The 27,796-nt window shown below is 34.4% G+C and overlaps 1 protein-coding gene across 5 annotated transcripts in view; it reads right to left on the bottom strand.

The window, feature by feature from the left end:
• The window catches only part of LOC136035673 (tRNA modification GTPase GTPBP3, mitochondrial-like), a 287,196-nt gene that overhangs the window by 256,748 nt on the left and 2,652 nt on the right, over window positions 1-27,796 (bottom strand). For 3 of the 5 annotated variants that reach the window (XM_065717591.1, XM_065717595.1, XM_065717593.1), the window contains exons 2-4: window positions 24,557-24,643; window positions 19,620-19,793; window positions 6,613-6,732 (exon numbers count right to left, since the gene is read on the bottom strand). The exons of the other annotated variants lie outside the window; for them this stretch is intronic. In XM_065717591.1, the coding sequence (XP_065573663.1) occupies window positions 6,613-6,732; window positions 19,620-19,793; window positions 24,557-24,602 (340 nt within the window). In that variant the 5' untranslated portion in view covers window positions 24,603-24,643. The remainder of the gene's footprint in view (window positions 1-6,612; window positions 6,733-19,619; window positions 19,794-24,556; window positions 24,644-27,796) is intronic. 5 annotated transcript variants of the gene reach the window in all.

Raw genomic sequence — 27,796 nt, 5'->3', positions numbered from 1 at the left:
AAACTAAATTTCAGCTGGAAGTGGAGGAGGTGGGGTGGCTAACTGGGGTATGGGGGGAAAACCAAGATCTGGGAGGGGCAATTGCTTCCCTACCCCACAGAAAAATTACGCCCCGACAAACCATTTAGCTACTTCCGAAACTAGTGAGTTGATAGCACGCACGATAGGGTAAACATTTTGATGAACTTATATACATTATTTTTCTGTGTCCAACATCCTTGAACCTCGTGGTAAAGACGAAGGGCTGACCTCACTAGACAGGTGAAACTGCGATTCGGTCGATTTCATCGCTCCAGTTTTTATTAAGCTGCAGCACTGCCTTATATTCGGCAGGTTACGTCTTTTTGGATGACACTTAAACGAGAAAAGCGAAAGTACATTCCGCGTTTTTCCATTTCACCAAATATCAACGGTTGGCACGCTAGGCTTGAAAGTGGGGGTCAGTGGCGTAGCTCTTTAAGCTCAGCCAGAGTCAACCCAGCTTTAAATAGGCATCTATTTATAATAATAATAATAATAATAATAAATAATTAATTAATAATAATAATAATTTATTTATGCCCTCTTTACATACAAAAGATGTACACAAAAGAGTATGAAAAGAAAACTGAAAGATATAAAAATTACGCTTCTAATGAAAATCAGTAGGTCATAGCTGGTTTTTTTTCTGGAGAAGGGATTAAACAATGAGGTTGGATTTCATATAAGGTTATATATAAGGGTATACATAATATAAATATAAATTGTTATCTGATCAAAAGCCATTTTGTACTTTCAACAAACTCGTCAGTAGCACATGCCTCAAAGCGAGGGGAGTCCACCACAACTTGCCGGCCTTCAGCAGCAAATGACACTCAGAACTGATGCTAGTGAGAGTGCTTCATTCTATAAACACTAAGAAACAATAACGAAATTTTAAGAAAACAAATAAAAAAAATTCTTAACTTAGGGCGACGTCCCCGAATTTTCTAGTAATTTTTTGTTTTGGCGCCACTTACCCCAAGGTTCTAAGGTATATGCAACAAGTTTTCTGTTTTTTTGTTGTTTTTTTTAAATACACGTAGACTGCAACGATTACAGCCAGCTGGTACATACTGGTACCAGCTGGTACATATTTCCAGTGTTGTACATACTGACGAGTTTTTGCCCATCTAAACATGTTTACGCACATGTTTTGCCCTTTGATGTATTTGAACTAGAATTTTTGTCTATTTTGAGCAAAATGATTATCTCAAAGTTTTGATCGGATGTCTTCGGGGCATCTAAAGAGGGCCGTGGGAGATTTCTTGTTTTTCTTATGCCTGCCCGACAGACTTACCGATTTTTGGGTATACATGCCGATCTTCGGATCTTTTAGGTGTATATCTCAAGGAGACGTCCTTGAGAGATGAGTTTCAGACAGTTGGGGCCAAGCCTGAAAAACCAGTGAGAAAGCTCAGTTAAGTACCAGGTAGTTTACATCGAATGCAATGGTTACCCTTTCATATAATTAACCAATTTGACACGGATCTTAGGCTCAGTTCTGACAGTAGCACTAAGGTTTCTCTTGTCAGCAAAAGCAACTAAAACATCCTCATTAATTGATGGTGATATACATTTTTGACATGGAGTGATTTGAGGTTACATGGGCGACGACAAGCTGCTGGATTTTGGCTTATAGCCGCATCATCACTAACATAAATCTGACCCTTGTCAGAATTAAACTGAACCTTGAGGGATACCAAACTCTACAGAAAAAAGATCCATGGAGATCACCCTTTCAGACAAGTGAGAGAAAACAGTGAACACTTGTATTACAAAAGAAAATTCAGCATGCAAGGGAGGCTAAAAAAAACAACTAAATATTGCAGCATGCAAGAGGAGGCTAATACTCAAAAGATCACTACTCAATTATAATTCAGACATAATCAATTAAAAAATAATTAACTCATATATAATTCTAATACTATTTAACAACAAAACAATGAACCTTTAAATTAACAAAAAAGGCCCATTTTCTGTAACTTATGGGGTCCCACAGGGCTCGGTGCTTGGTCCTCTGCTGCATTTGGTATATGTTGTTGCAACGAGGTTTTCCTTGCCAGATTCTTGTCTGACCTCTTTTGCTGATGACACTGTTTTAACATTTTTTTAGTCGGTGTTTATGTAGTTTGATTTTGAAGGCTAATCGTGTTTTAAAAAGTTTTCATGTTTTCACTAGTTTAAGCTTACAATCTGTTAACATTGCGAACATGGGCATACGAGGGGAGGATAAGGGGGCAGTTGCTCCGCCTAGATCTTCAAATTTACACTAGATATGGATGGAAAAGCAGATGGTTGAAAAAGCAGTTGAAAAAAGTTAGATGACTAGAAATCAGTTGATAAAAGGTAGATGGTTGAAAAAGCTGGAAAAAAACAGAAATGTCCAAATACAGCGACACGCACAAAATTTGTTTTTTTACTGTAGCACCAAAAATCGTTGCTTAGCACACAAAAATGGGCAATTTCGAAACTTTAGGAACTAACCGTTGTGGTAACCCTGTACACATTACTACATCGTGTTATACCAAATAAATTTGATGAAAAGAAGCAGACTAAGTGTTTAACAAGTTTGACAGTGTTTTCTAATGAATGGATATCCGGAAATTTTTTCCGAAGGGTAATTACGGCTGCCCCCTCCCCCATAGGCAAGAAGCTAAGTACGCCCATGATTCCGAAGGCTAGTTTTATTTTATATTCAAGACTAGGTAAGCCCCTGGACATTAACGGAAAAATTTTGTTTAAGAAGGAGCCGGACAAAAAGTTCACGGGACACGACACCCTGGTTTCTACCTAGATTATACTCTTTCATGGAAACGTCATAGTGATATCGTTGCAACGAAAATCGCACGAGTACTCTTACCAGAATTTTTTACCACTATAAATTTTATTACTTTTTAAAATGCTTTTGGCCATCCTTATATTTCATATAGATGTGTGTTGTGGCCAAGCAGCTTTTATTCAAATTTTAAACGAGTACAAAATCTTCAAAACAAAACGATACGACTTAATGATGGATACTTGGAAAAAAGTTAATGACACTGAGGCCTATTATTTTAAACTTAAAGTGCTTCATGTCCGGCAACTTCATAACTACCAAGCAGGAATATTCTCGTATCAGTGTTGGAATTGTATGAATCTTGAGGTATTTAATGGTTTTTTACAGAAAATAAATCACTTCATAGTTATAGTACCCGCAATGCTGATAATCTAGTCATCGAATACAGAAGTGGAACTAGACCTGTTTTTTCAGATATCTAGATATCTAGGTACTAGTCAGATATATAGGTACTACGGTTTGGAATTCTCTTCCAGAGAGCATTCGGGCGGAGGAGCACCTTGGTTTATTTAAGAGAAAAATTAAAAACTTTCTTTTGGATCTTGGTTCATAAATGTTTGTTTTTTCTTTTCTTTTATCTCTCTTTTTTTCCTTTATTATTTTCATGATTAGAGTTTGGTCATAATTTGGTTATTTTATTTCCTTTTTTGTCTATTTTGTTCGTTCGTTAACCGTTTGTTATATATGTGGTCACCCAGTATCAAGTGCTTTTATCTTTTTCTTTGGGGAGCCATTTGGATAAATGTTACATGTCATATGATTTCATAATTAAATGAATTGAATTGTAAAAATACGTAAGCGTAGACTACTACTGGTCACCATGACTGGTGACCTTTTTATTAGGATTCCACATAAGACATCTTATGTGGCTACATCTATTTGTTAGGTTAGGTTAATCAGTTAATCAGGTTAATTTAGTTAATTTCAGTTTCATTTAATTTAGTTAGTTTTGGTTAGTTAATTTAATTTAGTTTAATTTAATTAGTTTAATTTAGATTAAATTAATTTATTAAAATAGTTTAATTTAATTTAGTTACTTTTAGTTAATTTATCAGTTTCGGTTAATTTAGTTAATTTAGTTTCAGTTATCAGTTAATCAGGTTAATCAGTTAATTACGTTAATCAGTAATTAGGTTAATTTTTTAATCAGTGTTCCGATGCCATATAGGTATGTGGAGGAGGTAAAAAGAAATTATACGCAAAATGCGTACATTTATTTATGTATAATGAATTTGAAGCATAATGAAGTACAATAGATGTAATCAGCAATAGTACAGAAAAATAAAAGGGCTTGTTCCTCTCCCGACGCAAATATGTTGTAGAAAGTTAATTATGTGACATAAATCTCGAATGTGAACCAAGTAATTTGTCAACGTTTGTCTAATTGATTAACATGCGTCAATTCTCCGACAAAGATAGTAACTTATATTAACAAAAAAAAAAACACACACACACACAAAAAAAACTGTAACAATATGTAAGTACAGGCTAATGAGTAATGACTAATACTGAAGAGGAAAAATCAGCTACCCAATTATAATTCAAATAAGAATACTAAGTAAATAATAGATAATAAAAAGTAAAAAATAAATAAATAATAAAAAAATTAAATAACAAATAAATAAGTAAATGATAAATACTAAACCAAGGCCTACTTCCTGCTTTCTTTAACTGTTTTAGCGAAATTTTTGCTAACTTCAGAGAAAAAATACTGAAGAGAAAAAATCAACTGCCCAATTACAATTCAAGTAAGGCTACTAAGAAAATACTAAACCACGGCCTACTTCCTGCCTCTTTAACTGTTTTAGCAAAATTGTTGCTAACTTCACTTTCAGGATCTTTGATGCTCAATTTGCTAATTTGTCTTTGATTGTCATGTTGGTATGTAAGGTAAAAGGAAAAGAATACGGCACTGGCCTTAGCAGTCCCTGTTATGTATAATTGCCTTTGGAGCGATTCTGAATATTGATTAAATATAAAACAAGTTTTTTCAACTGAAAGTAAGGAGCAACATTAAAAATCAAAACGAACAGAAATTATTCCATATATAAGGGGGTTCCCCCTTCTACCTCGCTCTCTACGCTGAAGTTCGAATTTTGTCCTAATTCTTTAAGAATGACCCCTGAATCACAAAGGCCGTTTAATTAGAATAAAAAGCTCTTTTGAAAGTACTAAAAATACTTTAGCGCAAAGAGTGAGGTATTGACGAGGGGGGCGGACCACCTCATATACGTAATAATTTCTGTTCGTTTTAAGTTTTAATGTTGCTCCCTACTTTCAATTGAAAAAAACTTGTTTTTTTTAATATCTAATCGTTTTTTGAATAATGATGGGAGAGCCAGCACACTCTTCATGGAAATTTTTTTCCCCCATGGAAAGATCCTCCCACATAAATCCTTCCCCCAAACACCACCCTCACCCCTCACCAGAAATAAATCTCCCCTGAAAACGTGTGTAAACTTCCTAATAAACAACAACAATGGGCAAAGTTCGTAACTTACAGCCCTCCCCCGGGGACTGTTGGAGATTAAGTCGTCCTCAGAGACATAGTTATTAGATCTTTCAACTATTCTGAAGAAAATGGCTATCTAAAAATTTTGATCCGGTGGCTTTGGGGGAAAAATGAGCGTGGGAGGTGGCCTACTTGCCCTCCAATATTTTTCGTAACTTAAAAAGGGCGTCAGAACTTTTAATTTCCGTTCGAATGAGCCCTCTCGCGACATTCTAGAACCACTGGGTCGATACGATCATCCCTGAAAAAAGAAACACGCATCCATGATCTTTCTTCTGGTAAGACACAGATTCCACATTTTGGCAGATAGGAGCTTAAAACCTCTACAGTAGGGTTCTTTAATACACTGAATCTGATGGTGTGATTTTCATTAAGATTCTATCACTTTCAGGGGGTGTTGCGTCCTTTTTTCAAAAATAAGACACATTTTCTCAGACTTGTAATCACAAACTTGATGAAACTTGTATATTGAAAATCAGCATAAAAATTTGATCCTTTTGATCTATCTATTGGTATCCATATTCTGTTTTTTAGAGTTTCGGTTACTATTGAGCCGGGTCACTCCTTACTTACAGTTCGTTACTACAAACTGTCTGACTAGGGATATCACTTCACAAACCAGATAGTCCAACCTATCTCAGGCTAGCCCATGGTTACAGATTTCATTCGGCAACGAAGGTGGCGGTACCTTGGGCACGTGATCTGTATGGAAGACGATAGGATCCCAAGACAGATATTGGAATGGCATACTCAGGGAAACCACAGGAAAGGTCGACCAAAAAACAACTTTCCAACATTTTCACACAACAATAGAACCCCAATAGGCTTAGGCGGCGGGGCACATGCAGGGGTGACTGGCGGCTCTCTGTGGATGCCCTGGGTGCCTCTGGCGGCACAAGAGGATCTAAAGTAAGGTAAGGATGGGTTACTCTAAGGCCACCTTGGAAAAGTCACCTGGTATTATTTAGTGTGCATGGCAACTCCATCTGGCTTGATTTACCGCAGGCACTGAGTGGTCGAGGTGAATTCACTTTTCTTTTTTTTTTAGTGTTTTAAGACTTCACTATGACTTTTTATTGCTTATTTTTCTATTCTCTGTACCTACCTGAATCCCCTATTATACAGCCTTGTGTGTGGAATATGAAGACAAATTTTCCTTTTTATTCAAATTTTTGGTGAATAAAAGAACTTGTGAACTGAACTTCGACCTATACACGGTTTGTTACTACGAACCTTTAACTACCTGCTTCTGCTGGTCTGAAATCAGGAATTGTAGCAAGTGATTCTAAGACAGAGCTAATAACAGCTTTCCCTCCATGAATGTGAAACTCGCAGCAATCTTCACCAGTGAAACTTTTTGGACCTTAAAGAATATGAAACATAGAAAAGCTGATCGATGCGTAAAGGTAAAGGAATATAAAAGGTAAAAGAAAGAATATAAAAGGTACAAGAAAGAATATAAAAGGTAAAGAATATAAAACATAGAAAAGCTGATCCATGCGTAAAGGTAAAATAATATAAAAGGTAAAAGAAAGGATATAAAAGGTAAAGAATATAAAACATAGAAAAGCTGATCCATGCGTAAAGGTAAAAGAATATAAAAGGTAAAAGAAAGAATATAAAAGGTAAAAGAAAGAATATAAAAGTTAAAGAATATAAAACATAGAAAAGCTGATCCATGCGTAAAGGTAAAAGAATATAAACGGTAAAAGAAAGAATATAAAAGGTAAAAGAAAGAATATAAAAGGTAAAAAATATAAAACATAGAAAAGCTGATCCATGCGTAAAGGTAAAAGAATATAAAAGGTAAAAGAAAGAATACAAAAGGTAAAAGAAAGAATATAAAAGGTACAGAATATAAAACATAGAAAAGCTGATCCATGCGTAAAGGTAAAAGAATATAAAAGGTAAAAGGAAGAATATAAAAGGTAAAGAATATAAAACATAGAAAAGCTGATCCATGCGTAAAGAAACAAAAAAAGGGTACCTAAATCATAAAAGTACGTAAAACTTAAGATGTAAACCTTCACCAGTGAAGTTTATAGGATTTTAAAAAAGAGAAAACACAGAAAAGCTAATTCACACGTAAAAGTACGACAAATGAGTATCTAAATCCTAAAAGTACGTAAAAAATCAATACGTAAACCGTTACTAATGAAATTTTCTGGACCTTAAAAAAGATAAAGCATGGAAAAGCTAATCCATGCGAATATGTACGAAAACAGTACGTAACTCATAAGAGTACGTAAACAACCAATGCATAAACCTTCACCAGTGAAGACTTTTCAACCTTAAAAAGATAAAACACAGAAAAGCTAATCATAAATCATATAACTATGTAATCAATCCATTCGTAAACTTTCACCAGTGAAACTTTTTGGACCTTAAAAAACATAAAACGCAGAAAAGCTAATCCATACGTAAAAGTACGAAAAAACGTACGTAAATCATAAAAGTATGTAATAAATACATACGTTAATTTCCACTAGCGAAACTTTATGGACCTTAAAAAAGATAAATACAAAAAAAAGCTAATTCATCGTATGAATTACATCCAAGGCCGTATCCAGGGGGAAGGTTAGGGGGTTTGACCCACTCTCCCCCTCGAAATGTTTGTCCGACTCGTAAAAAACGTTATAAAAATAAATATAACCGAATTTTTCATGCGTTTAAAAAAAATTATGTACCCCCCCCTAATAAAATCCTGGATACGGCCCTGATGGCATCGCATGTAAAAGTTTAACAAACATGCTTATTTGATAAGACTGGATAAAGGAGTAATTTAATAAAAATAATTTTCAATCAAGTAGATAGTCTAGTTCCGAGTTTCTTGTCAAACAGTTCGTGGTAACAAACAGTATTGAAGGAGCGACCTGGCTCAATAGTGATCGAAACTCTAAAAAACGGAATTTTGATACCTATAGATACATCAAAAGAATAGGATTTTTGTGATGATTTTAAATATACAAGTTTCATCGAGTTTGGTCAAAGTTAAATATACAAGTTTCAAAAGTTACGAGCCTGAGAAAATGTGCCTTATTTTCTAAAAACGGGGGAAACAACCCCTAAAAGTCATAGATTCTTAATGAAAATTACTTCATCAGATTCAGAGTATCAGAGAACCCTACTGTAGAGGTTTCAAGCTCAAATATGCAAAAATATGGAATTTTGAATTTTTTGCCAGAAGAAAGATCACGGATGCGTGTTTATTTGTTTTTTTTTTCCAGGCGTGATCTTATCGACCCAGTGGTCCAAGAATGTTGCGAGAGGGCTAATTGAAATTCAAATTAAAAGTTCTAGTGCGGTTTTTAGGGGACCAAAAAAATTGGGGGGCAACTAGGCCCCCTCCAACACTCATTTTCCCAATCACGGGATCAAAATTTTGAGATAACCATTTTGTTCAGCATAGTTGAAAAATCTAGTAACTATGTCTTTGAGGACGACTTAATCCCCCACAGTCCCCGGGGGAAGGGCTGCAAGTTATGAACTTTGCCCATTTTTTACATATAGTATTGGTTATTGGGAAGCATACAGATGTTTTCAGGGGGATTTTTTCTGGTGGAGGGTGTAGGGGGAGAGGATTATGTGGGAGGATCTTTCCACGGAGAAATCTGCCCATATTATTTAAAATAAAAATCAGAAATCAAATTAAAAAATAAGTTTTTTCAACTGAAAGAAAGGAGCAACATTAAAACTTAAAACGAATAGAAATTGTTGACGAGAGGTATTGAGTCTCGTCAATACCTCACTCTTTACGCTAGAGTTTTTTTTAGTACTTTCAAAAGAGCTATTTATTCTAATTAAACGGTCTTTGTGATTAGGGATCATTCTTAAAGGATTGGAACAAAATTCGAACTTTAGCGTAAAGAGCCAGGTAATAACGAGGGGGCGCACCGCCTCATATATGTAATAATTTCTGTTCGTTTTAAGTTTTAATGTTACTCCTTACTTTCAGTAAAAAAAAACTTGTTTTTTATTTTATTTAATCTTATATACGAGTCTTAGTCGCTGCTTGTGCACCTGGGTAAATGAGATTTGAAAAATACCCGTTTTTGGACCTTTATAAAAACAAACTGAATAAGAATCTAATTCTGCTAGGGGCCAGGTCAGGGGGGGGGCGCTATTATTTTTTAATTTATTTCAATGAAAATACCCAAAAATTGTAATATTCAATGGAAATAACATAATTTTTTTTCGAAATCATGGGGGCGTGGGCAAACTTTCAAAGGGACAAAAGGGGCCTCCTCAAATTACGCCACTACTCAAGACTATTTCAGCGTTGCTAAAACAGATTGGAGAACCATGAAATATTTACAATATTTGAAATAAGAAACGCGAATTGAGGAAAATGACAAAATTTTAAAAATACAACAAACAAAGAAGGAATAAAGAGCATGGGGGCTGGATTAATCAGTGATGTGGGCTTTTGTACCTTTTAGGTAGAATCTTTTTAAAATATTGTTAGTTTTCTTTAAATATCGTAGTATTAACTACATTACTAAGGGAATTGTGATGATTCACTGAATAAAACAAGAATATGTTTGAGGTGTATTATAAAAATCCGACACATTTTTGACAAAAAAAAGAACTTTTGCAATATTTCCGATAGTAGTAGCAATTTTACCATCAAGTGAAATAAAAATCTCGCAATCCACAACAAGTAAATATAGCAGTCGCAAAATATGAAATTCCTTGTCTTATCCCGTTCATTTATATATCATCCTATACAGCCTACCTCCGGCAGCTAACTAGTTCAACAGCTTAAAATATAGATAACTTCGAAGACCACACTGCCTTTCCATGACGAAAGTAAAACAATTCAAAATAGGGATTAAACCTTTTTATTGACAGATAGATATAAAATTATTTAACTGGATGTTTCGAACACATATACAGTGTTCATCATCAGCAGTAAAACTCTAGTTTCATCTAATGATGATCATCTGATGATGAACACTGTATATGTGTTCGAAAAATCCAGTTGAATAATTTTATATCTATTACTGTCAATAAAAAGGTTTCACCCCTATTTTGAACTGTTTTACTTTCGTCTTAAAATATAGAGTAGAATTAATTATATATAATTTAAGCCATCGAAAAAATCATGAAAAAAACGGAGCATAAATGAAAAAAAAACAACAAAAGAGAGGAAAAAACGTACATTTAGAATAACAAAAAATAACAGTAGTACCTTAGTAATGACGCCCCAATTTCTTCCACAAGGCCCATAGCCGCTACTCTTTTCTTCCTTTAATGAAATAAGTTGAAATCCCTTCAAGACATAGGTGCGCGTCATAAGGAATGTTTTCAAGTGTCTGTTACGTAATTGGGGTTGATAGCGATGCAATCTTACGTGACTTTACCCCAGGATTTCTTCGAACGTTACGTAGAAGGGTTTGGGATGATACATAATAGGACGCGTTGAAGTCCTGTTTTGAACAAGTATATATCATTCTCTAGAAATTATCTAAGAAGGACCCTCCGAAATGCTAGGATCATATCGCTAAGAAGTGTAGAATCGCTATGTCTGGGTATATAATACCCTTCTAAAGCATTACTTAGCAATCAGGTGCGCTTCAGATATAGCGAAACTCAAGTAATCGATTTTCCCCCCTGCATGTCAGTTATTGCAGTCATATGAAACATGTAGTTCATTTAATAATAATTCTAGTATGCGCGGACAGGGAATTCTCCTTGCGTGCAACAGCTTATTTCGTAGAATCTATTTCCTGAAACATAATATTAGAAAAGTTTTTCGTAGTTCACCTGTCCAAGGCACAATTTCATTTGATGGAAATGGCCCTTTCGAATCCTAATGGGGACAGAAATCACTAAAATATGAAGATTCCACATCCCACGTATGGACCGCCGATACGTCAAATCCCACATATGCGCCCCATTACGTAACACCCACATGTACATTGACATTACGTAACACCCACGCGAGTGCCATCATTATGTAACACCCACGTGAGTGCCCTCTTCAGCTATAAGGGGGATTTCCCAACGGGCCCCAAGTCTATATCACGTTTGAATGTGTCATCCGTAATATAAGGAAACATTCCCCTATTACGTATGAACTAAAGAAGAGAAAACTCTTGAAGAACAATGTCTTAAAAACGTCTTGAAATGTCTTAAAACCTCTTAAAGAAAAATGTCGTGGACTCTCAACACGTCCTATTATGTGACATCCTAACCCTATTACGTAACATTCGAAGAAATCTTGATGCAAGATTGCATCACCCTCAACTCCAATTACGTAACAGACACCTGAAAACATACCCTAAAACGCGCACCTGCGTCTTGAGGGGTTCATCGTTCAACTTAAATCATTAAAGGGAGAAAAGAGCAGCGGCTATTGACCTTTAGAAATAGATAAGGGCATCAGTACTTGCATTGTGCCCGGGCGAAGGCTCCTGTTTGTGTATATTGAATCCTTTAATTAAGCATTAGCATAGTCGTCACGTTATCCTTTAGTTTCAAGTCATGTGGTGTCAAATGAGCCATTTTAATTGAATTAAGAAATTCTGACGAGAAGTCAATTCCTCCTTCTTGTGACAAGAAGTCAATTCCTCCTTCTTGTTAGTGCATCAAAGAATCATGAGTTTTATAGGAAATATTTTCTCCTGGGACTCGTGTTAGTTCTCACTGTTGTTTCTCTTCTAACCGCAGATTTCATGTACGATTCCATGTGATCATCCCTGTCACATTTCTTCTAACCGTAGATTTCTTTGTCGTATCTGGTTCTTCTACAGTTGATTTATTATGTATATACTATATTATGTATCTACGAAGATTTATTGTACAGATCCTATGCCCTCAAAAATATCTAAACTATGTATAGGCATAATAATCATTTTATTCTTTAGTTTCAAGTCATAGGATGCCAAATCCAAAATTTTAGTTTAATTCTCCCTTCTTCTTTTTCAACACGTTCCTTATTTCATTGTAATTTTTGAAAAATCGAAATAATGCAATAGCATAATTACTGTATTGTTCTTTAGTTTTTAGTCACATTTTTGTTTGAAATACAATATGATTTTTGCTGTTTATACTTCCCTGCCTTTTTCTTTTGCCGTCCAGAGCCATTTGTCATCTTGTGTAGTTTTGTACGTGTCATCGGCACAAAAAAAATCCTCCTTCCTGTTTATTGTCGCAGACTCACACATGCTGATCTAATATGTTCCATCATTCCATAGTAATTTTGCTTTGTTCTAACCGTACATTTCGTTTCGCGACATTTTCCTTTACAATTCAATGACGTTTCAGCTGTTTCTTCTCACATACTCTTTGCTTTAGCTGTTCGAAGTCATTTGTCATCCTTGGTTATTTTGCGTGCGTCATAGACGCTTGAAAAAGATACCATCACCCCTGGGGGAAAATGACGTGATTTTTGCTCTTTGAACGTATATAAATTTGATGTTATTGAAACGATTTCGTTTTTCTGGCATGAATTCAATTCCTCTTCCCTGTTTACCCTTCACAGACGCGGTAATTTCAATTTATTGCAGAGTGGTTAAGAAATTGAGGCGTTAATTCATTTTCTCCTTGCTGTGTATCTTTTCAGACACTAAAATAACACATCTTCATTCTATTGTAAAAAAAAAAATCAGCATTTCCAATTGATTTAAGTAGTTCTGGCGTAGTTAAGTAGAGTAGTAGTAAAGTAGATGGCACCAGGGTTGTCTGCTTTACTCATGTTAATTATTGCTTGTTTTGAATTTCACTCGGTTATTTATTGTATGATTTAAATAAAAAAAACACGTTTAAAACGTTTTAATTTTTGCAACTTCAATAAATTAAAAAATAATTAAAACTTTAAGGAATATATATCAGTATACATATAGTAAACTGACAATCCACGGCCTTTTTTTCAGTAAAGTGCAAATTATGTTCTGGTTTTGCGAAGGCATGGGGTTTGTGAAAGACAATTCCCAGACCTTTCAAATACACTGAACAAAATGGCTATCCCAAAATTTTGATTATGTGTTTTGGGAATTGATGAGCACACTTGGGGGGCTTGTTGCCCTTCAATCAGTTTTGACTAATAAAATGGGCACTATCCCTTTCAATATCCATTCGAATGAGCCTTTTTCGAGGTTTCTATGACAACAAATGGCCATCTCAAAGTTTCCATCAGATGCATTACGGGAAAATACGAGGTGGGGGTTATCCATCCTCCGATCATTCTGAATCTTAAAAACGCACTAGAACTTCTGACTACCAATCCAACGAACCCCCTCCGAAATTTATAAAATCATCCTTTCCATATATATGCCTTACATGTCCCCAGAGCACAACTGACCTTGCCCTGAGGGCTCTGGGGGGATTGTCATCCTCAAAGACATAATTTCCTGTTATTTCAATTACGTTGAACAAAATGCCTCTCTCATAGTTTTGATTGGATGTGTTTGGGGAAATGGTGGGAGAGGGAGGGAGTTAGTTTCCCTCCAATCACTTTCGACTATTAAAAAGGGCACTGGGCCTTTCAATTTCCAATTGAATGAGCTGTTTTCAATGTTTCTACGACAACAAATGGCCATCTCAAAATTTCTATCAGATGAATCTCAGAAAAATACGAGGTATTGTGGGGGGTATTGACCCTCCGATCACTCTGAGTCTTAAAAAGGGCACAAGAACTCCTGATTACGAATCAAATGAGTCCCCTTCAAAGTTTATACGATCATCCTCTATATATATATACCTTATATGCCTCCAGGGCATAACTTATAGAGCTTGCCCTGAGAACTCTGGGGGGGGGGGGGGTGTCATCCTCAAAGACATAATATTTGGACCTTTCAATTACGTTGAACAAGTTTCTACAACAACAAAAGACCATCTTAAAATTTCTATTCTTCGATCATTATGAACCTTAAAAAGGGCAAAAGAACTTCTGATTACCCAATGCAACGATCCCCCTCCAAAGTTTATTCAATCACTCTGTCTATATATACCTTATATGACCCGAGGGCATAACTGGACTTGCCCTGAGGGCTGTGGGGGGTGTCATCCTAAAAGACACAATTTCCGGTCCTTTCAATTACGTTGAACGAAATGGCTATCTCAAAATTTTGATTGGATGCGTTTGGGGAAATGGTGGCCGTGGGAGAGGTGTTAGTTGCTCTCCAATCTCTTTCGACTATTAAAGGCCAGTGGCCCTTTCAAATTCCAATCGAATGAGCTCTTTTCGAAGTTTCTACTACAACAAATGGCCGTCTCAAATTACTATCAGATGCATTCCGGGAAAATACGGGGTGTGTGTGAGGGATGGGTGGGTTTATCCCCTCTCCGATCACTCTGAATCTCAAAAAAGGCACTAAAACTTCTGATTAGCAATCCAATGAGCCCCCTCCAAAGTTTATACGATCATCTCTTCTATATAAACGTTAAATACCCCAGGGCATAGCTTACAACCCTTGCCCTGAAGGTTGTGGGGAGTGGGGTTTCAACCTTAAATACATAATTTCCAGATCTTTCAAATAGGTTAAACAAAATGGCTATCTCAAAGTTTTTATTAGATGTGTTTGGGGAAATGGTAGGCGTGGAAGGGGGATAGTTGCCCTCCAATCACTTTCAACTATTAAAAAGGGTACTAGCAAATTCAATTTCCAATTGAATGAGCCTTTTTTGAAGTTTCTACGATATTTCCTTCAAAACCAAGTGCCCTGGTCTAAACAAAAAAAAATACATAAATAAATAATGTACTGTGCCCACATCAATCTTTACTTAGGCAGCGCTATTCCGCTGCCTATGAAATCAGTATATTCAATGAATTAGGTAGTTCTGGCGTGAATTCAATTCATCCTTCCTGTTTATCCTTCATAAAATTGTTGTTGAAAATGCAATTAAGCAACTGAAATTTTCATCCATTGATATTGATGGTATTAGCGTAAATAATATAAATCTAAAGTGTGTTGTTCTTTTATTTCATTTGCAGTTGTTGTTCCAAATGTGTTTAACATCTTCTCTGGTTCCGGATAGCTTTCTTTGTGGAAATGTCACCTCAATTCTAAAGCGGGAAAAACTCCCTTCTCAATGTTCATCTTATCGCCCTATAACCACTACGTGTAACTTGAGTAAAATCCTTGAAAATATTTTAATTCCTCATTTAAATGAAAATATAAATTTCGGATCGAATCAATTTGGGTTTCAAGCTGGTGTTGGTTGTCAACATGCACACCGTGTTCTTTCTTCCGCCCTTAAGAATAGCATGGCTGAGGGGTCGCCACTTTATACGTGTACTTTGGACCTTTCTAAAGCTTATGACAATGTAGTTCACAGTCAAGCTTTTTTTCCCTTTTTAATAATGGTGTAAATCTTTCAGTCATTTTTCTTCTTCGTTTTTGGTATGAGAATTCTTTCCTCCGAATTAATAAATCTGGATCTCCGTTTGTCCGTTTATGTCGAGGTGTCAAGCAGGGAGGGGTTTTATCACCTAGTATATTCAAAATGTGCATTTCTAGTATTTTAGATGAAATTAGATCAAATTATTTTATTGGACTCTCAGATGTTTCTTATCTTGCTTATGCAGATGACCTTTTACTTTTGTGTAAAAATAAGCAAGGTCTTTCGTTTATGGTCTCAAAAGTTTCACGTCTATTTTCTAATATTGGTCTTTCTCTTAATGTTGAGAAATGTGAATTTCTAGTTTTTAATGGTCCGACTTCCTCTAATGCTCCCTTAGCTTGTCGCGGTTTTTCAATACCCTTTGTTTCCGCCTTTCGGTGGTTGGGTATTACTGTTACGAATTCAATTTCTTGCCTACGGCAGTGCACTGTTCGTGATGTTCAAAAGAAAATTCAAATGGGCTATTCTAAGATAGTTGCTAATCGAGGGAAGTATAATAGACGTGCACTCGGTAAACTATATGCTACATTTTGTGATCATTCTGTCCTTTACCTTTCTGGTCTTTATCCCCTTCTAAAGAAAAAAGATGTTAATCAGATTCGGATATTTTATTTCAGATATTGTAAATTTTTACTTTATCTCCCCCCTTGGTATAGCAATAGGAAGATAATTCGTAAGTTTGATGTCCCTGATATAAGTGCAAAGTTGGCCCTCATGCATGGAAGGTTGTCGGAATCAGCTTTTTATCGTTTATCGCCTCATCATCCTTTGGTCCGTCTGTTCGGTTAATCTCATTGTAGCGTAATTTTTTTTCTATTTGTAGTGTATTTTACTTGTTGTGTATTTCATTTTTTTTTTCTTTTTGTTACTCCACAAGTGCCATAACTTGTTATGATGTGGGTTAAAAATAAATTATTATTATTATTAATACGTCTCTTCATTCCATTATAATTTTGCTTTATCACCTAACAGCACATTCTGTTGTGCTACGTTTTCCTTTGCAACTCAATGTAATTTTGACTGTGCCTTGTTCCATGCATTTTTCTTTAACTATTCAGGGTAATTTGCCATCCTGTCTAATTTTGCATGGGTCAGAGATACTATAAACGATACGATCGTTCCTGGGGGAAAATAATGCTATTTTTGCTCTTGAAATATATATATATATATATATATATATATATATATATATATATATATATATATATATATATATATATATATATATAAATCTGACATCACTCATGCGAATTTTTTTTCAAAATAAGGCTCAAAACGATTTTTCTCAAAACCATGACCTATGTAGATCAGTTTTCCAGGCCAGAAAATCCTGATTTACCAATATAAAGAAAATAATGGATCTTTTTTCAAAAAAAATTATACATAAACAAATGATTCACATAAAGAAAGTAGATAGAAATAAATGTGAAGTAACTCCTATTATTTTTTTTCTGGCATGAAATCAGCTCCTTTTCCTGTTTAACCTTCACAAAAGCCAAAATAACTTAATTCCATTCCAGGATGGTTAAAAAATTATGCCTCTTCTTCTTCCTGTGTATCTTTGCGGATGCTAAATTAACTCTTCTTCACTCTAGGGTGAAAGATCTGCAATTTCAATTCAATTAAGAAATTATGGCCTGAATTCAATTCCTCCTTCCTGTTTATCCTTCACAGACTCACGCAATCTAAACTAACACGTTGGTTTATTCCATTGTAACTTTACCTTGTCCAATTCCTCTTTCATGTTTATTCTTCACGGACTGGCACACACTAAACCAACATGTTCTTTGATTCCACTGTTATTGTGCTTTGTCTTCTAACAGCAGATTTAACTGTGGTACGGTTTCATTTGCAATTTAGTGCAATTTTGGTTATATCTGGTTCCATGCCTTTTTCTTTAGCTGTTAAGAGTAATTTGTCATCTAATTTTGCATGCGTCAGAGATACTTAAAACGATAAGACTACTCCTAGCGAAAAATGATGCAATTTTCGCTTTTGAAATTTATATAAATCCAACGTCAATCGCACTCCCACAAAAACCCAAGACACTTAGAATGAAGTAATATTTTTTTTTCGTTTCTGGTGATCCATTTGAAACTGCATAAACTTTTCTAAATTGTCAAAAGAGATTAGTGATGCCAACCTTCTCGTGGTGCCCTCGAGAGTTTCTGACTATTGGTCGGGGTATTTTGTTGTATACACTGCTAAATCATACGGACTGAAACTGATCATGCCTGGGGGAACCAACCACCTTAGCATATAAAGTGCCAACCGAGGTGCAAGAAAAGATTCTTTAAGTAGCCATTCGAGGTGGAAAAGGACCTTCTCTTTCTCGTATCGATTTTAAGGATCTAGTGCCGCTTGCCACTGAGGATTTGTGAGTGGTAGGTTAGTTCTCCCTCCCTTTCGAGAGATTGATGTTGCCTACAAAATCCGGTGTAAAGATAGCTTATGGGGATCTTCAGATAGTGAAAAGCGATGGCAGACAGGTTGACACTACCAAGAAAGGCTCTTCTGCAAAAGAGTAAAAAAAAGGACAGACAAGTCCTATACCTTACCATTACCAATACCACTACCCTACCAATACCATACCCTACCATTTGAAACTGCAAAAAGTTTTCTAAATTGTCAAAAGAGATTAGTGATACCAACTTTCTCGTGGTACCCTCATCAAATACTACTACTACTACTACTACTACTAATAACTCACAGCAGCACCAAGCCGCCTGAGGCCAACACAGCTACGCACGCTCCTCCTCCAACCTAATCTATTTAAAGCCTCCCTCTTTACACCCTCCCAGGAAGTTCCCATTTCCTTTAAATCCTTATTTATGACGTCCTCCCAACCCAGACAAGGACGACCTGCTTTCCGTGTAGCCCCAGACGGTTGACCAAAAAGGACAATCTTCGGTAATCTGTCATCCTTCATCCGTAGAACGTGGCCTAGCCATCTCAACCTTTCTTTCATTATAGCCCCAGAAAGCGGGATTGAACCACACTTTTCGTACAACCTACTGTTTGAAATACGGTCAGTCAGCCGGGTACCCAGAACAATCCGTAGGCAATTTCTCTGGAAAACATCTAGTAAATTTTCATCTGCTTTTCGGAGTGTCCATGCTTCAGAGCCATATTTGACCACTGTCATCACTGTAGCTTCCAATATTCTAATCTTGGTTTGTAGACTGCGCTGCTCATCTAAAGCCGCTCAGGTTCGATCCCTACTGTCGCAAGGAAATGAAATCCTCATAATCTCATCAAATACGACCATCAATTATTAATTCTGATCAATTATCAATTGGCATTAATTGCTACCAATGTCATAAGTGTCTTCTGTAAGGGAGAAGGCGGGATGGCGGGTTCAGGAATAATAGTAGACAGCTAGGATCGCATGTTTCCAGATCTTGAAAGCCATGATTAGCCAAGGAGAAGTTCTATATATTTCTAATAGAAAGGCTTAAAGTATTTCAAACTGATATCTACTTTTGAAATACCATGAGTGCTTTAAAATTCGATTTAAGCCCATTAGTATTTCCTTGTGTATTTACAATAGAACAGATTATCCAGAATATTCAATTTAAAATAACAAAAAAAGAAGTTCCCCAAATCCCATGTTTTATACAAATATACAGGGTGGCTAAGATAGCATAGTTCCAGCATGAAATACAAATACTTGCAGAATAGGAAATTACTAATAAATTTCAATATTTAATTACAATATATACACTTTTAATTATAGATCCTTTTCTATATTTAATGATGTCTATGTAGAATGTAAGAGCAGAAGTGCATTGTTTGGAGACACAAAATACCCCAAAAGCTTCTAGGGGTAAATCTATCCTAGTTACAGTAAATACATCTCTTAAGCAACGCTATGTCAAACAACGATAAATTAGTAAATCTTACCTGGAAAATAAACAATCATCCCTTTATCAATAAGCGTTTTCTTAAGAGGGTGTAAAATGTTTACAAATGCCATTTGTCTAGGCGGAAAATCGTCTCGATTTGTCATCTTTTGCAGGGCCGTCTGTGCATTATAACCAGATATTCGCACAACTGCAACTGCAGAACGTCCTCTTCCTTGAAGAAAATAATTTTTTAAGGGAATATAATTAGAAGCTAAGGATTGCACATAACTGGGACTGTAAAATTCAACAAGTCTTTTGATTAAAAATCAAAAGATCCCCAACCCTGTCTGAATAAAAATCAAAAATCCCCAACCCTGTCTGAATAAAAATCAAAAATCCCCAACCCTGTCTGAATAAAAATCAAAAATCCCCAACCCTGTCTGAATAAAAATCAAAAATCCCCAACCCTGTCTGAATAAAAATCAAAAATCCCCAACCCTGTCTGAATAAAAATCAAAAATCCCCAACCCTGTCTGAATAAAAATCAAAAATCCCAAACCCTGTCTGAATAAAAATCAAAAATCCCCAACCCTGTCTGAATAAAAATCAAAAATCCCCAACCTTGTCTGAATAAAAATCAAAAATCCCCAACCCTGTCTGAATAAAAATCAAAAATCCCCAACCCTGTCTGAATAAAAATCAAAAATCCCCAACCCTGTCTGAATAAAAATCAAAAATCCCCAACCTGTCTGAATAAAAATCAAAAATCCCCAACCCTGTCTTGTGGCTGTCAGTACAGTGGTGATATTATAAAAAAAAACTTTCCTCCTCCATGTGATTAAAAGGTTAAATAAGTGAGTCCCCTCCCCTTTCAGAAGGGGAAAGGAATTCCCTCCCTTTTTTCCTTGCTTTTTTAACATTTATTGTGTAAAGTTTATTGTGTTAACTTTTGCAAACGCTATTTTCAATACTTTGCTAAATTCTTTCTAATTTTATATTTATGGTCTTTACATCTTGATGTGCATTCAAGAATTTCGTTTTAGGGACTGTTGATGCTGTTTCTCAGTCCCTCCCTCTAAATACCTCTCACTTATTAACTCGTAACTTACCTTGACTTGCCATGTACCTATCCTTCAAAGAGAATTTTTGGTAGCAGGTTCACTGACACTTGTTGAATATCACCTAGCTAATGGAGCTGTTGACTTTTGATTAAATTCATGATGGTACAATCCTGAGCAATAGAGGCGTTCACAAGGGTCTTTATTCAACACCCAGTCATCATAGGTAATCCCTGTTATGCAGCAGAGGCATTTAGTTTCACATGCAGATTCTTCGTTTATCCTCAGTTTTTATTGGCCAGGTTTCACTTTAGTATAAAGCAATAGGGATTATTGGTAAGTTATAGTGATCTTCACATATGTCACCAGTGCTTAGCTTCTCTAGATTATTAGTAGACCCTTGAAGATCCAATTAGCCATGCGAAATCTTTTCCAGATCGAATTTGAGTGACCATTTTTAGGAGTAATCAGGCTGCATAGATAGAAAGAATGGATATTTTCAAAAATATACATGGTTCATAACACAGGGTCTCTAGACACCAGATGAACCTTGGTTTTGGTTATATTAATAATTATCCAAAAGACTTTAGTTGCTGACTCGAGTTCATCAGTGTCTGCTTGAAAAAGTTGTTCTAGGCTATTAATTTTCACAATATCATCCATGTGTGCCAGTTTTTCCATTGCTTTCCTGCCAATTGTAGGGCCATCTACAGTTTCAGCAAGTGACATTGTTATACTGAGGATAAGTTTGAAAAGGTGGGGAGACAAGAAATAAATGTGTAGAACACCTGCTTACGTAAAAAAATTATCTGTTAGTCTCTCAAGCCTCTGGATTTGGCTATAGAACTTTGAATACGCGTCCTTAACCAGAAATATAATGTTTTCAGAAACTACATACCATAGCAGAATCTGTCATAGTCCTTTTCAATGGCGGATCCAGGGGCGCCCCCCCCCTCCCCGATGTAGTGGTGGATTTGTGATTAGGACCGCTAGCTCTGGTTTGGGTTGGGGCGAATTTTTTTTTTTTAATTAGTTTTTAATAAGTTTTTAATCATTAAGATGATTTCTTTTTCCAAAAAAATTTGAAACAAGGTTTTAGTTACTTTGTGTGATCTCTGTTAGACTTTTACTAAGAACACATAGCTAAAAAGTATTTAATTAAATTTAGTTTTATCAAGGGATTCTACCTGTAATACCAGAAAAGCCAACTGGAAGACAAAAATCTTCATTTAGTAATAACACGGAGGGGAAAATTAAAATCTGAACTTATTTAGGCTGTTGAAATGATATTTCTTGATTGTGCTGTCACAACAGGGCTGAAAAGCAAAAACATACTTCTTTTGACTGTCAAAAATTTGTTTTCAAGTCTTGCTATGGCACTGAGGCAAAGAAATTGATATCATTACTTTTTTTGGCTGTCTGGTTTGGTTTATTTGGTTTGCTTTTTTCGCAAAGCGGTGTGGTTTTTACAGCATTATTTTTAGGGGATTTGTATAATAGAAAGTAAATGTATGAGAAGTGCAAAAATTATTAATTTAAGTTTTGAATTTTGGTGAGCAAATGGTGCCCACTTTACTGCCTATTTTGATCAAATTAAAGCTATACATTATATGACACATCACCTCCTCTGTTCATCCTAAAACATTAAAATAAAGGCCAAACTCTTTAGAACTTCAATAAAGGTTTGTATAAGTATATACTTAAAACTAAGTATACGAGTCAAAATGCTCCTTTAAAGGTTGAAGTAATCATTTAGGAAGAATAGATTTATTTTCTTTTAATTTGAAATTTGTATTTGAAAATTTTAATTTTCAAAAAAAAATTTATAAAAGAAGGCAAATAATTATTTGTTTATTTTTTCTAGCTGGTATAGATGGGTCTCTGAATTTTCAGTTTGAATGAGCATCGACTTTTTTTTCAAACATTTACTAATAAAATATTAATATAAAGTGAAAATTCAAACAGCCTGAGTTAACCACGGAAACGCAACACAACTACAATATTATTTCAGAATGCTTCACTTTGTATATACCAACTCTTCATAAAATATAGTTGTTTTTGTATAGGGGTTGTATATATTTGTCCATAAAATTGTCTAAACTACTATATATACCGCTGAGGATTTTTATACTTATTTTGATACATGCCTTCCAATCATATTTCCACAATTAGTAGTTTATAAATCAAAATATTTACAGGATAATTCTCTTACTTAATGCTAAATCGGAATCAAATTTCAAATTATTATTTTGGTGCTCAACAAACATATCAAAATTTAGACGTTTGAATTGAATATCTCAAGTCTCAAGATTAAAAAAAAAATTAATTAGAAATCTCCACAGTTTGAAACCCTGAGAAAATAAAACTTCCAATCCATACCAATCAAATTCAAAGATAAAACACAAATAACTTTGTTTTTTAAGGAGCATTTCGACTCGTATACTTAGTTTGAAGCAAATAACTACATCCATCTTTATTAGAGTTGATTTGTTCTGACAATTTTTGTCTTTATTCGAATATCTTAGGACGAATAGCAGAGGAAATACTAATGAACAGCTCTAAACTGACAGGACTAGCCATTATAAACGTTCACTGAAATATTGAGGTAGAAATCGACCATGTAATAAATAGATATGGCGGGAGTGAAAATACAGAAATCGACTGTTCCTTATAAAATTGTGAATTCTGTAATTTCAGCAAAATGTATTGAAATTTAAAAATTGAAAAGATACGCTACGCTGTTATGAAAAGTGAAATTAAGATTAGTAAATTTTGAGGTTTTGTCAAAGTTTACACTCTAAAATTAAAGCACTATTTTTAGAAAAAACAGTGATTAGTTAATTCTTTATTGCCTATACTTAAAACCCTCATATTAAATGTCTTCTATGCATTTCTATCTCTTCTTTCTGTTTTTCTTGTTACATCCCTAAAAGAACTATTATTTAATGTTTAATATATCTTTTATGAATATACAAGTTGTATTTTTATACTCAGTTCCTTCTCTTCATTACTATCATATTTACTAAGCAATGTTACAAAGTTAGGTGACATACTAAATGGTTTGACCTATAGAAATTGTCACAAAGAGACCACAAAAGATGATTCAAGTTTTTTTTTGTTTTTTTTTTACTATGAAAAGCTTAACTCACTTGCTATAGTGGTCATAAGTGCAAAGGCGAAAAATTATGCAGAAAATATTAATTATCGTATTTTTTTTACAGATGGTGAGCAGCTTTTTTTTATAGAGGGGTGGTTTTTATAACTTACTTTTTTTTGTATCAATATTTTTATACCATTTCAATTTCAACAGATTTACAAGAACTTTAACCCTCACCAGATTTTAGATTAAATTTATGACCATTTCCACTATTTACCTATGACACATAATTGTCAAGGTTCCCTTTAAATTACAGGTATTTCTTTCTTTGCAAGTTTATCAAAGCAACCTATTATGACCCCCCTCCTAAAGAAAATCCTGGATCCGCCCCTGGTTCTTTGTGCCATACTATGTCAAAAGTCTACCTTACTTGAAATCAACGAAAAGTGATAGCACCTATTTCATGCATGTGATGTATTTCTTAATTAATTGCTAAGTTCAGAAAATTTGATCTCTTGGGGAAGGGTCTTTTTAAAAGCTGGCGTGATTTAACTCACTAACTCAGCCTCTTTGGTGCTTTATCTCTCAGTCAACCTATACTTGTTTTATTCATGTATTCACTCTAAAATCACCCTCTACACATAAAATAAAGGGGAAATGAAATAAGTACTGTATCAGATCAACAACACTTCTTGACTACTGAGATCCTTGTGTGGGATCCCTGAGATCCCTGAAGTATGTTGCTACAGCCAGGTTGGTACTAGGTCCCACACTGGCAAGCTGTGATGAAACTCACTGCACAAGCACAGGACAAAAGAGAATAAGAGATTCAATAGTTACCAGTGCTCAAACCAAATATTGTTCCAGCTCCTCTTGAAATGCTCATTATTGTCTAAATCCTCTTAAAAATCGATTGGTCTTAAACACCTAAAAAGGGATAAACAAAGATTAAATATTTTTGTGGTTCAATCCTCTTTGCTATAGATGTGAAGTCAGCTCCCTTTAAAAATTCAAAAGCTGGAGTCTGGGTCAAATGTATTCTGATAATAAGATTTGAAGCAATAAAATGTTTATCCACCCTACATTTCTGACTTTGAGTATTATTACTCAAGATTATAATTTTGTAAGCAATAAATAAAGTACCAAGGACACTAAAACTGAAATCTGATTGTTTTAAATTGGCAAAGTGGAAAACCACAAAACCATATACATCTTTAAAAACTGAGAAAATCTTCAATTTTTAATGAAAATTGAGGACTATTTAATTGAGGAAAATTATAGAAGCAATTTAATTGATGAAAACTGTGGGAAAAATAATTTAATTAAGAATATAACTGACGAAAATACAGGACCATTTAATCAAAATTGAGAACTATTTAAATTGAAATTTATTGGACCCAATTTTTAATGGAGAAGAACTCCATTTGCAGTTGGGTGGTTTTATACTTACCAGGCACCAAGTTTAAAAATAATGAACATGTGTAAAAAAAATCAGCAAAAAGAATATATATCATCATGGAGCTTTGTATGTATAACTTCCCTGATTGTTTTAACAAAAGACAAACACTGCCATAGATCTCAGCTGTCCATTAATATGGATATTTTTATTGTTAAATGAGATCAAATACTTCAAATTATTAGCAAATTGACTTGCCTAAAAAAAATCACTTTAAAAATACCAATTATAAATGCTATTCTATGTTATATATATATCTTTTTACTTGACTATTAACATTTAAATAGAATGATTGCTTTCTTCTCTTTTGAAAATATCATTTTTATTACTCAATCATTTATGTTCCCCCTAGCCTGACAAACAATAACATCATATAACATCATAATAACATCATCATATTGATTTTTGTATTACTTGATGATCAGCTGCAGATACATTCGGTGTTAAAAAGGGGCACTAATTGACTAGACTTGACCTGCAAAATACCTTCTTATTTTTATTTCATCATAACTAACTGGTTGTAACCCCCCACCACCCTTCTAAATTTTTGTGAATTGGCATTACTGACCCTGGTACATTAAGCTAATGGGGTTGTACAATAATCACCACCTTTCAACAATATTTATATTACTATGAGTTCTAATTCTTTGATAAAGGTTGTTATGTTGTTTTGTTATCTATAAGATATGATAATAAATATACATATATATATATATATATATATATATATGTATATATATATATATATATATATATATATATATATATATATATATATATATATATATATATATAATATATATATATATATATATATATATATATATATATATATATATATATATATATATATATATATATATATATATATATATATATATATATATATATATATATATATATATATATATATATATATATATATATATGGCCCCTATCAACAATTTTACCAGAATCTTGAAAGGGGAATCTAATCATGTAAGTATTTCTCTCTATCTGATTTTGTAGTATACTGTACCTTGCCACCCATTCTAGCTTTTGGCCTTAGAGGCTGCTTTCCCTTGTAAAGTTCTTGTAATTTTTTAAATAAAATAAGCAGGAGCATAAATCTGACTTACTTAAAAACTAGCTAAGTTGACAAAATTTTGAAATCTTGCTTAGTCTGGTAACTTCAACTTTATCCAGGCTCTACTTATTTGAATTCTTTTTTTCAAGGCTTGTTTAATTAAGGAAGCCTCATTCTGGTTTATTCCTCACTGTCTATTTTTGTTAAGGAATGGTGTTAAATTTAGCTAATGAGAGAGGAAATGACAAGCTTTTTCTCTTTTATCAGGAATCAATTCCTTCCCAGTAAAACCAGGTTAAGGAATGATAAGAACTTACCACCATAGCAAGTTCTCATCAGTCATTAATTAGGGTTGACAGGGAAGGAATCTTTTCCTTTTATATCAAGGAATTATTCCCTCCCTGTACAGTCAAGTTAAGAACAGTCAGGATTCTATGTCTGGTCAAGGCATAGAATTGTGACCCCAACCCTAGTTTATGAGGCACAAAACCATTACTGGATCAGAACTTACCACCATAGCAGGTTCTAATTTTAATAGTCCTTTACTAGGGTTGACAGAAATGAATCATTATACAATAAAAGAAGAAAAGTTAGTATATTTGTGTTTAGTTAATATAATCATGGCTGCAGCAGTAGCTACAATCTTGTCAAGAACAAACAAACACCCATAGTAAGCAAATTTGAAGCATAATTTTTTAAGAAACAAAACTCTCAAGTGAGGAAAATTGCTATTATAGGCTGATCCAGGAATGGTGATCATGATTATAATTAATCTTAATGGTAAAAGGTTGCTGCAAAAAAATTATGAGAATTCCAAAATAAGAAACAACTAAAAACCCTTAAAATTCAATCAGATAAAAATGAAAACTGCATTGTTGAAAACTCCACAAGGGAAATTTACAGCCCCCCCCCCCTCCACCTTGAACACTCAGGGAAATCACTTTTTGTGTGAATGGCACTCTCTTTTTTATTCCAGGTTCATTTTGTTTTTTGTCACTATAGGTCACCATAAAGCTATCTAAGGGCTCTCTTGAAAGGAAGTTGTAATATCTAGTGTCTTTTGGAATTGATAAACATAATATTGTCATAAAAAGTGATTATTGAAGAGTAATTCTATCTTTATCTAGAAGATGACAAAGGGCATCATAGATTATAGGTTACAATCATAATTGACCACAATGTCATATTTGAGTGACTTTGCTACCTGATTCTCTTTTTGTTCTTTATTAGATCAAGCTAAGAAACCTGAAGCTTCAGATTCTCCGGCATGTCAGATATAAAATATAGACAAGTCAATCAGTCAATAATATACAACAAATAAATATTCCTTAAATAGACTAATGAAATTTGACTATGCCCTTGCAGAACAAATATTTGATGATCTGGAACATACTCTTTTATTTAACCAAGCTTGTTTAATTTTATATAATGAGGTATTGTCCAGCACTACAGGGAAGCAGTTGAAATTCTTAAATACCAACATTTAGGTCTAGCTTTGAACAGAGATTCCAGTGATTTAAAAATAAATGAGTCATATCTTGGTTTTCTGAAAAGAGAA

The sequence above is a fragment of the Artemia franciscana genome, chromosome 14 (assembly GCF_032884065.1).
Source record: "Artemia franciscana chromosome 14, ASM3288406v1, whole genome shotgun sequence".
NCBI classification, from domain to species: Eukaryota; Metazoa; Arthropoda; class Branchiopoda; order Anostraca; family Artemiidae; genus Artemia; species Artemia franciscana.
This window is presented reverse-complemented; position numbering and strand designations above follow the sequence as displayed.